Source organism: Mastomys coucha, chromosome X (genome assembly GCF_008632895.1).
Source record: "Mastomys coucha isolate ucsf_1 chromosome X, UCSF_Mcou_1, whole genome shotgun sequence".
Classification (NCBI taxonomy): domain Eukaryota; kingdom Metazoa; phylum Chordata; class Mammalia; order Rodentia; family Muridae; genus Mastomys; species Mastomys coucha.
The window spans coordinates 41,843,808-41,854,694 of NC_045030.1; the positions used below are offsets into that span (position 1 = coordinate 41,843,808).

Consider the following 10,887-nt stretch of genomic DNA (forward strand, 5'->3'; position numbering starts at 1 on the left):
GCCTCTGCCTCCCAAGTGCTGGGATTAAAGGCGTGTGCCACCATTGCCTGGCAGAATGCCTACTTTCTTTTAAGCAAAATACACCCCAAATATGTGAATGAGGCTTTGTGGTTCTATAGCAAATGAATATTCATTCTAAGTTAGTAGCTCACACCTGTAATCTCAGCATTCAAGAGACTGAAACAGAAGTATGGTGAAGTTTCAGCCAATCTGAGCTACATAAGCAAGACCCTGTCTCCAAACACATTCCTTCTAAGACTGTGGAGGAAGATGAACTCTGAAGTTACTACTTTTTGCCACCATCTTGGTACAGAGCATCCAGAGTCCAGACCTGTTTTCAACCCTGTTTTCTTTGTGTAGGACATTTACTTCCCAGTTCTGAAGTCACATTCCTGGACCTTCTATTTCCTGCCAGGCTCAAAGTCCTTACCTTCCCCACTGTGGAGGAGTAGATGTCCACTTCTCAGGAGCAGCTGACTGCTTCCGGCAGATAGTGAAAACCCAAGGGGTCCTGGGGCTCTGGAATGGACTGACGGCTAACTTACTAAAGGTGAGAAGGGTAGCCAGTCTCATGCTTCTCTGCCTCTTCCACTTCTTTCCCCTCCGTATCTTCTCAGTACAATTCGTGTGAAAATACCTCAGTTGGCACTGATAGACTCTGGGTACCAACCCTGCTGAATTCAATGGTTTAGATTCTAATACCACACCCTACCAGAGCTGAGCATTTAGTATCAACTGGAGGCTTCCTACCCTGGGACACAGGGACCCCTCCCTAAGGAGAATACAGCCCCCATCTAAAATTGTCTGCAGAGGTATGGCTATAATACATGAATATATCATATTCCCATAGACTTCAGTAACCAGAATTAAGAACAAGAAGTCTGGACTGGCCTTGTACTAGCCCATATGGAAATATCCAGTCAAGACCAACATATACTGATGGTCATTGGCTGATCAACTACATGGCTATTAACCCTTCAGTGGTTCTGAAATCTTTCATCCCCTTCCACACTGGACCAGTTTTCCTTTTTCCATATTCTTGGATTCCAAAAGGAGTTAGCACATAGCACTGCCCTCTGCAGTCATCTTAGTTTACTCTGGTGTAACTCCATTGCAGAAGTCCCTTTTTGTAAGAGTTGAAAATATGGCTCCAAAGTGTTGAGTTCAGTTCAGGGCAGCTTCCCTGTTCTATTAATTAAACTTTGGGACATTGAAACTGGCTAATGGAAATGACTGAATAGAGAGGATTACTCTATTCATATACTTCCTAGTCCACATCAATGAAAAGACAAAGGTTGATTTTTTTTTTTTAATTTAAAAAGTTGTTTAGAGCCGGGTGGTGGTGGCACACGCCTTTAATTCCAGCACTTGGGAGGCAGAGGCAGGTGGATTTCTGAGTTCGAGGCCAGCCTGGTCTACAGAGTGAGTTCCAGGACAGCCAGGGCTACACAGAGAAACCCTGTCTCAAAAACAAACAAAAAAAAAGGGTGTTTAACAGGGCTGGGGAGATGGCTCAGAAGTTAAGAGCACTGTCTGTTCTTCCAAAGGTCCTGAGTTCAAATACCAGCAACCACATGGTGGCTCACAACCCTCTGTAATGGGCATCTGATACTGTCTTCTGGTCTGTCTGAAGACAGTGACATGAAGTAAATAAATAAAAAAAAAGTTCTTTAACATGTAGGCTGCAGAGGTCAGTGTTTATGTTTGCTGCTCTTTCAGATAACCTGAGTTGAGTTCCCAGTACCCATGTTGAAAGGCTCACAGCCACACAAAACTCCATCTCCTAGGGATCCAATACCCTCTTCTGCCCCCCCCCCCCGCCCATGGGTCCCCACACTCACACAGACACACAGATGAATAAATAAAAGTCTTTTCTTTTGAAGAATTTAACACAATTGTCATTTTCTGTTTTAACAGGTAGTTCCATATTTTGGAGTTATGTTTAGCATGTTTGAGTTCTGTAAGAGAATTTTTCTTTATCAAAATGGTTACACCCTGTCCCCACTAACCTATAAACTGACCCCAGGAGTGGACCAAAGTCTGAAACCCCAGGAGTTACGGGAGTTAAAGAAGTTCTTCAAACCCAGAAAACTGCACTCCAAAAAACCAACTCTGTAAAGCTGAATGGAATTACACGGGCTGAAGCGCAGCAATCACAGATGAATATGACCTCTTAACTGTGCACATCCGGAGGAGGGAGAGGAAATGGAAGCACTGGACCGTATATCACCTCAGAACCCCAAACTTTCCCTGGGAATAGTTGTGCTTTGAAAAGCTTCTCTGACACTACCCCATCACAATAGCATCCCAGCAGACTAGAAGAACGCCTAGAGGTAACCAAACGTGCAATATACCCTCTGAGGAGAAACACCGTGCAAAGAAGCACGGCTACAACACTTCAAAGCATCCTGGCTGAGGTGGTGGAACAGAGACCATGGCACAAGCCTAGTCACAGGAGTCCCGGTGGAGTAGGCCACTGTCTTTGACTTATGGCTTCCTCCATACAGACTTCTTAAACTCGTACCTTCGCTGGCTTCTGAGAGCGCAAACCACCATGTAGGTTAGGACTTAGCAAAATTTCCAAATGAAAACTTTGCTTGTTTTTTCAAATGATCTTGTTACAAAGTCCAGGCTGCCATCAGAGTCGTGATGCTCTGGCTTGGACTCCCAAGGTGGCTGGATTGATTACAAGTTGCATTCTGCCATACTAGAACCCTAGAACCCTCATTCTCTCTTGAGAAACCTCCCGAGCTTTGATTTCAAGAAAGCACTTTTCTCCAGGATTTCTACCTCCAACCCACCACCTTCACCCCCGAATCAAGGTTTCTCTGTGTTGTCTTGGCTGTCCTGGAACTCACTCTGTAGATCAGGTTGCCGGTCTCTGCCTCCCAAGAGCTGGAATGAAAGGTATGCACTACCACTGCCTGGCACCCATGACTTCTTCATGATACACTGAAATTCCTGACTAAAGCCATGTACAGTTTCAATGGCTTTAATTATCAAAGCCTTTTTAACTTGCTCTGTAAGCCTACCCTGAAAATAAATTATTTCATCATTTTCCATTATTCTCACAAGATGTCCTACTTGCCTAGAAAATATCAGAAGATAGGACACACAGACTCCCCCCAAATATCCATGAAATTAAAATCCTTTAGGCTAATCACCCATTATATAGTTTGGGTTTTGTTTTTAGATATTTTTTATGTAATAAAACAGGATTATGTGTAAAATTTATATGGCTGTACTTTTCAAATAGTACCAATCTATGCATTTTTAAAATTCATTAATATCTGACTAGATGGGATGGTGCCCAGCTACAATGACAGTCCTTGGGAGGCTGAGGCAGGAGGGTCATGGGTTCGAGGTCAGCCATAGCTATATAAGTAAGTTCAAGTTCTTGTTCATAGTGAGATCTTATCTCAGAAAGCAGGAAGTAAAGAAAGAAATGTATTTCTGACATGAATTTACATATCTTTTCTTTTCCTTCACTCTACCACATACATGAAGATTTAAAAGTATTTTTTCATATCAAACTTATTTTCTTTTTTTTCTTTCTTTCTTATTTTTGGTTTTTCGAGACAGGGTTTCTCTGTGTAGTCCTGGCTGTCCTGGAACTCACTCTGTAGACCAGGCTGGCCTCGAACTCAGAAATCCGCCTGCCTCTGCCTCCCAAGTGCTGGGATTAAAGGCGTGTGCCACCACCGCCCGGCCAAACTTATTTTCTAAAGGAAAAAAAACTGGGGCTCTACAGTTGCCTCAGCAGTTAAGAGCGTTTATTGCTTTGCAGGGGGATGGGGTTCATTTCCCATCACCTGAATGGTAGCTTACACCCGCCAGTAACTCCAGTCCGAGGGGATTTGATACCCTTTCCTGAACTCCATAGGCACCAGGAAACACATGGTAGGCCAAAGACACACACACACACACACACACACACAGAGAGAGAGAGAGAGAGAGAGAGAGAGAGAGAGAGAGAGAGAGAGTAATTCAATAAATCTATTTTTTCTTTAATTTTATTTAAGGACAAAAGTGTCATTTATTCCTAATCATAGTTATAAAACTATAGTTAAATTCTCAGACTTTTGTCTGGTTTCAATATGCAAAATAACTCATTTTTCCAACTCCTATGACAAACTGTTTTTTTTTTTAAAGATTTATTTATTTATTATATGTAAGTACACTGTATCTGTCTTCAGATGCACCAGAAGAGGGCATCAGATCTCATTTCGGGTGGTTGTGAGCCACCATGTGGTTGCTGGGATTTGAACTCATGACCTTCAGAAGAGCAGTCGGTGCTCTTACCCACTGAGCCATCTCACCAGCCCTGACAGACTGTTTTACATGGAATGAAACTGACACGCTTCTGCAGCCCAATCTGTTAATGTTTGGGAGGAGGCAAATACTGAATTCAGCCAATACTCCATGTTTGTCAAGTATTATTTCCTTTTAAGCAACAAAGCAAAATTTCAGGAAGCACTAAATATTGTAAACATGTTTTCTGACAAAGGTTAAAATCTAGTCTCAGATTGTATACATCTTAGTATTTCTTCTGTGCACTCTTCCACAAATATAAAATAGATACTACATGGCACAGAGGCGTTTTCTGATGTTCGGGTTGTCTTAGAGTCATTCTTAATTATGTCTATGTGGGGATGAGGGCATGTGTATATGAATGCAGGTTCCTGTAGAAGCCAGAAGCATCCCACCCCTTTGGATCTGGAGTTTCAGGTGGGTATAAACTGCTTGCCATGGTTGCTAGGGCATGGTTGCTGGAGACCAGACTCTTCTAGATCCGTGTGTGCTCTTACTAATTAAGCCATCCTTCCATTCTCACTGACTTTTTGTTTGGTTGGTTGGTTTTTTGTTTTTCGAGACAAGGTTTCTCTGTGTAGCCCTGGCTGTCCTGGAACTCACTCTGTAGACCAGGCTGGCCTCGAACTCAGAAATCCGCCTGCCTCTGCCTCCTAAGTGCTGGGATTAAAGGCATGTGCCACCACTGCCTGTCAAGTTGTGATTTTTTTTTTTTAATAAATCAAAACTATGGCTCATTTTCCTGTCGTTTCAAAATGACTCCTTTAAAATTCTAGTTCTGTTCCTAAAATGAACTGAGTACTCTTTTTATTTCCTTAGCAGTGTAACAAGATGCTTTGCCTTTATAACTTCTGACTACCAGCATGCTCCACACAGGACTAAGAACTTCAGAACTCTAAAGAAGCATATGGTATGCTATCCATCTGGGAGTAACTTAAGGAATAAAGCGTACCTATGAATGACCAGAATTACAAACATACACAGAGGACGCCAGAGTACTATCCCCTACTGACAAGACTACCATGGGGCTCAGTCGATGAGTGCTGAATAAGAAGTGATTAGAAGGCTCAGCACAGGAGAGAAGCAAGTCCTGAGTAGGGACTCTGAGTCTTGAATTAAGGTTTAGGATTTTTCATTTTTGTTAATAGCGTTTCCTAGAATGCCATTCAGTTTTTAACCCAGACTGGCCTAGAACCCGAAGTCCTCCTGCCTGCCTCCCAGGTGCCAGAATCACAGATGTGTTGTCCTGTGCCTAGCTTTGAACTACGTTATTTTTGTGGACTTTCATTTGATGGCTGTTTTATTTTCTTCTTTTGCAGGAGTTGTTTTCAGACAGGGTTTCACTCTGTAGTCCACATGGGCAGGGCTGAAACTGTATTCCAGAGTGGCCTCAAACCCATGGCAATCTTTCTGCCATTGCTGGAATTACTGCTGGAATTACAGGTATCAGGACATATGGCCTGCTAGATTTTTAGTACTTTAAGGTAGGGACCTCATTGTACAGCCGAGGCTAGCTTTGAACTCATGATCCTCATGATCTTCCTCCCCTTAGATTCCAAAATGCCAAAATCAGAGGTATGCCCCTCCATGCCTGGCTCTGAATTGAGTTTTGAAGGAATTGTAGTAGTTTGAATGAGAAATGTCCCCTACTACGTGCATATACTTGAATACTTGGTTGCCTCTGTTAGTGTTGTTTGGACATTACAGAACTATTAGGAGCACCTTGTTGGAGGATTGTGCACCACTGGGGGCAGAGTTTGGAAGCGTATAGGCTCACCCCACTTCCACTCTGCTTTTTTTGCATGTGGTTGAAGATGTTATCTTCATCCTGCTTCCTGATCCACCTCTATGCCTTCTCTGACATTGTGCCTCCACCATCATTTGGAATGATAAGCCAAAATAAACTCTCTTCTATCCACTGCTTTTGGTCATGGTGTTTAACACAGCAACAGAAGAGTAACTAATACAAGGGCATAGGTAGTATCACAGAGATACATACAAGCAAAGAGTGCTTGAAACAGAGAGAGAAGACTGGCTTTGTGCACTTACTCAGCAACTGCTAGGCACTGTCCATGCAGTGATATGAAAGGCAAATGTGACCACTGTCATGGAAATCCCATCCTAGTGAGCACAGAGGTCAATAAACAACTTTTTAAAATTAAGATAGTTTTGTGTTGTAATGTTGGGAGGAAAATAATCAGAGTGTATTAATTAAAGGATTATGTGGGAAAAAGATAAAATTTTTCCAATTGGGAGCCAGGGAAGGCCATTCTGAGAGGTGACATTGGAGGTAAGGTTGGGATCTAATGCTTTGGCCTTTAATTTAACAAATCAAATTATGTTGCCATTTGCTGATACAGGAAAAACGAGGGAGGGTCAGAGATTTGCTCGAGAAGGAACTAAAAGTTCTATTGGTAATACATTAAATTCAAAATACCCAAGAATAAATCCAAGTGAAAAAAATTGAGGGTTGGCTATAGTCTAAACTGTCCCTACAATTGCCCAATTTGTAGTAGATGGAATAATGACCCCCCTAAAGTATCCATATCCTAATACCCAAGATCTTTTAATTAATGTAATTGAGGATTGATAGTTTTGAAACAGGTTCTTACTATTATAGCCCATAACAACCCTCATGCCTCAGCTTCTCAGGTACTATGATTACAGACATGAGGCACCATTCTCTTTGACAGAAGAGATTTTGAACAAGTGATTAAAGTTATAGTCATTGAGATGGGGAGATTATTCTGGCTTGTCTGGGCGTACCCAATCTATTCACAAGAGTCATCAAAAATTGGGGGTCTCTACTCAGAGCATGGGAAGTAAGCTAGAAATGCAAGGACAGAAGAGACATGACAAGGCCTGACTCTGAACACAAAGGTGCCCAGGAGCCAAAGAATACAGATGGTTTCAAGAATCTAATAATGACTCTCAGGTGACAGCCATAAGGAAACAAGAACCTCAGGCCTATAACCAAAAGGAGCTACGGTTAGTCAATAACATGAATGAGCTACACAATGGGTTTTCCACTGGAGCCTCCAGAAAGGAATGCATTGATTTCTGCTTCAGAGTTGTGACTATAGAATCGTAACATAGTAGGGCTGGCGAGATGGCTCAGTAGGTAAGAGCACTTGACTACTCTTCCAAAGGTCCTGAGTTCAGATCCCAGCAACCACATGGTGGCTCACAACCACCCGTAATGAGATCTGATGTGTCTGAAGACAGCTACAGTGAATTATGCCAGAGTAAGCAGGCCAGAGCGAGCAGGCAGGCAGAGGTCCTGAGTTCAATTTCTAGCAGCCACACACATGATGGCTCACAGTCATCTGTACAGCTACAGTGTACTCATACACATAAAATAAATAAAATAAATCTATAAAAAAAAACAATTGTAACATAGTAAATCTTTATTGTTCACCCATGGTGCTTGTGGTAAATCATTAGAGCAGCAACAGGAAACTAACAGAACCCTAAAAGTATTTATTTTAGAATAACAGGGACAGATCAGAAGTTCGGTGGAGAGTTATAGTGAAAGACAAGCAGGCTGTCATCAACAAACAAATGACATTTAAAAGAGAAAGATGGGGGATGGTGATGGGGCTCAGTGGTTAAGACCACTAGTTGGGCCGGGCGGTGGTGGCGCACGCCTTTGATCCCAGCACTTGGGAGGCAGAAGCAGGTGGATTTCTGAGTTCGAGGCCAGCCTGGTCTACAGAGTGAGTTCCAGGGCAGCCAGGGCTATACAGAGAAACCCTGTCTCGAAAAAAAACAAAACAAAACAAAACAAACAAACAAACAAAAAAGACCACTAGTTGTTCTTTGAAAGGATGCAGGTTCAATTCCCAGCTCACAACCATCTATAACTAAGATTCCAGGGATCTGACACCTGGCTTCTGCAGGGATCAGACATGCATATGGGGCACAGACACACACATACAGGCAAAACACTTAACAATAAGACAATTTAATTAAAAACAGTTCATTAAAAACAGAGGGACTGAACAAGACCAGTAAAAGAAGGGAAAGGAAGAGGCTTCTAGAGTGAGAAAAGCAACAAGAAATGAAACTGAAGAGGCAGAAGCTAAAGATAGAAGAAATGAAATGCTTGTGCCATACTGTGAGGGATATACAATGAATGGTACAGTAACTCTAAGGGAAAGAAAAGAAAACAGGTTTAAGACACACAGGAGGAAAAGAAGGAAGGAAGGAAGGAAGGAAGAAGGGTTGGTTGGTTGAGTATGCTCACATAAAATAAGCAAAGAACAAAAATGGTTCAAATACTTATCAATTGACAAGATGCCCAAAGAAGTCAAGACAAAGGGAAGCATATACAGTGCATGGTTCCATTTATTCAAAAGCCTAGGGGATGTAAACTAATCTAAAGTGACAGTATGCTGAAAGCTGTTTCCTTGGATCGAGGGGTTACAAAGGGACACATGAACATTTTGGTAACATAGCCATTCACTATGTTAACTGCCATAGTTTCATTAGTGTACACATATGTAAACATATTGTCAAATTGTGCTCTTCAAATGTGTACATTTTTATGATTTATTTATTTATTTATTTTTATTTATATGAGTACACTGTAGCTGTCTTCAGACACTCCAAAAGAGGGCATCAGATCTCATTATGGGTGGTTGTGAGCCACCATGCGGTTGCTGGAAATTGAACTCAGGACCTCTGGAAGAGCATTCAGTACTCTTAACCACTGAGCCATCTCTCCAGCCCCAAATATGTACATTTTTAATACAGTAATGGCACAAGCTTATAATCCCAGTACTTGGGAAGCTGAGACAGGAGCGTCAGGAGTGTGCGACGAGCCCCAGCTACCTAGAAAGACCCTGTCTCAATAATAAAGGTTAGGAAGCTGTAGCTTAGTATTTGCCTTTCATGAATAACTGCATAAATGCCATAGGCTTGAGTCCTCCAACAAGAAAAGAATGTACAGTTCTGTCGTATATCAACAACACTGCGGTAAAACGTGTTTGTTTTTGTTTGGTTTGCTTTATCTGAAGCAGTCATCCATGGCTGGAATCCATCAAATCCTTCCAACCACTGGGGTAGAGAGAGGAACAGAAAGCAAGGGCTTCAAATGCTAATCTGAGTTTAGGTTTCATCCAGTAAGCAAAGGGAGGTCAGTAGGTTTTAGAGAAACATATGTGATATAATAAAAACTATATATGAGAGGTAAGGCATAGTAGCAGAAGCCTGTAATCCCAGCACTGAGAGATGCAGACAGGAGGATCAGGAGTTCAAAGCCAACCTTAGCTCACAGTAAGTTCAAGGCCATCATAGGCTACATGAAATCCTGTTTCAAAATAATAATAATAATAATAATAATAATAATAATAATAAAAAACAAACTTAACAGAAGTAAGAATATTCTAGAAGGCAATGTACCAACCAACTGTGCAAAAGAAGATTCCTCCTCAATAATTATACTGCAAACATAACTGTAACAATAGCTCCAATGGGAAATGTGAGCCAGGTCTGAAAATGAACAGTGTTTTTTCTGGGTGCTTACTAGAAATTCAAATCCTGCTTATGTGGTCTCATACATTATTGCCAGCTGAGTTAAATAGCTTACCACCTTGCTTAAGCAAAGTTAGAATGGATGGTTTGCTAAAATTCAGATTTAGGGGTCTGAGGATAGAACTCTGTGATGCAGTGCTTGCCTACTATGCCCAAGGAAGGCTTAGCTTCCATCCTGAGCAGTCAATCAGTTAATCAATGAATAAATAAATAGTCCCAGTCAACCTGCATTTTTCTTAATACTGAAGAAATCAGACATGCACTGACTGCTTACTGTGTACCAGGTTCTCTTTGACCTCTTCTCCAGAGTTCCTGCTAAGTCTGCAACTATTCTTTCTGAATGGTTAGCATTTCCAATGATAAGTAGTTTACCCCCACCATACAGCCCATATTCCCTTGAAACCATTCATATTTTAGAAAGCAATGTCTTTTCTGTAGTTCATTTTAATTATTTCTTAGTGTACAAAAATAATTGGTTTCTTCTGCTTTTTTCTTTTCTTTGTTTGCCTCAAACTCACTATGTAGCCTAGAATACCACTGAATATGTGACCCTTCTGTCTCCACATCTTAAGTGCTGGGATTATAGGTATACACCATCATGTCCAGTTCATGCAGTGCTCAAGTCTGAACCCAGGGTTTTGTGCATGCTAAATCAGTACCCTTCCAATTGGACTACATCCCCCAGCCACATAAAATAATGGGTTTCATTATGACATTTTATACATATAGATTATTGTAATCTGCTCATATTTGGTCACACCCAAAATAATAATAATTTCCTATTGTGCTGAAGTCTTTCATAAAATGCCTATCAACTGGTGGTAATTCCACATAGAATCTTCCAACAGTCCTTTTATGATAAGAAAAATTATGTTGCCTCTCCTGCACTTTTCCAATTAAATGTCTCTAATCCACTTAGACATTTCTCGATATAATGATATTACTTTGCTTTCACTTTCCTTTTTTTTTAAAGATTTATTTTTTTCTTTTAGATATTTTCTTTATTTACATGTAAATTTCTCCATTCCCAGTTTCCCCTCC

At 41.2% G+C, this 10,887-nt stretch overlaps 1 protein-coding gene, 1 long non-coding RNA gene and 1 other non-coding gene across 3 annotated transcripts in view; all 3 read left to right on the forward strand.

Annotated features, from left to right (window-relative positions):
• Positions 1-3,163, forward strand: part of Slc25a43 (solute carrier family 25 member 43) — a 37,409-nt gene extending 34,246 nt beyond the window's left edge. Inside the window, exons 5-6 of the mRNA XM_031372399.1 lie at positions 416-550; positions 1,918-3,163. Coding sequence (XP_031228259.1) covers positions 416-550; positions 1,918-2,118 — 336 coding nt within the window. The 3' untranslated portion in view covers positions 2,119-3,163. The remainder of the gene's footprint in view (positions 1-415; positions 551-1,917) is intronic.
• Positions 1,149-1,280, forward strand: LOC116096107. Its single transcript, XR_004120840.1, has one exon. It is a non-coding gene; the product is annotated as a small nucleolar RNA SNORA36 family (small nucleolar RNA).
• Positions 3,164-4,982: 1,819 nt separating the features above from the next.
• LOC116092094 lies at positions 4,983-6,226 on the forward strand. Its single transcript, XR_004119165.1, has 2 exons — positions 4,983-5,754; positions 6,126-6,226. It is a non-coding gene; the product is annotated as an uncharacterized LOC116092094 (long non-coding RNA).
• Positions 6,227-10,887: the final 4,661 nt, after the last annotated feature.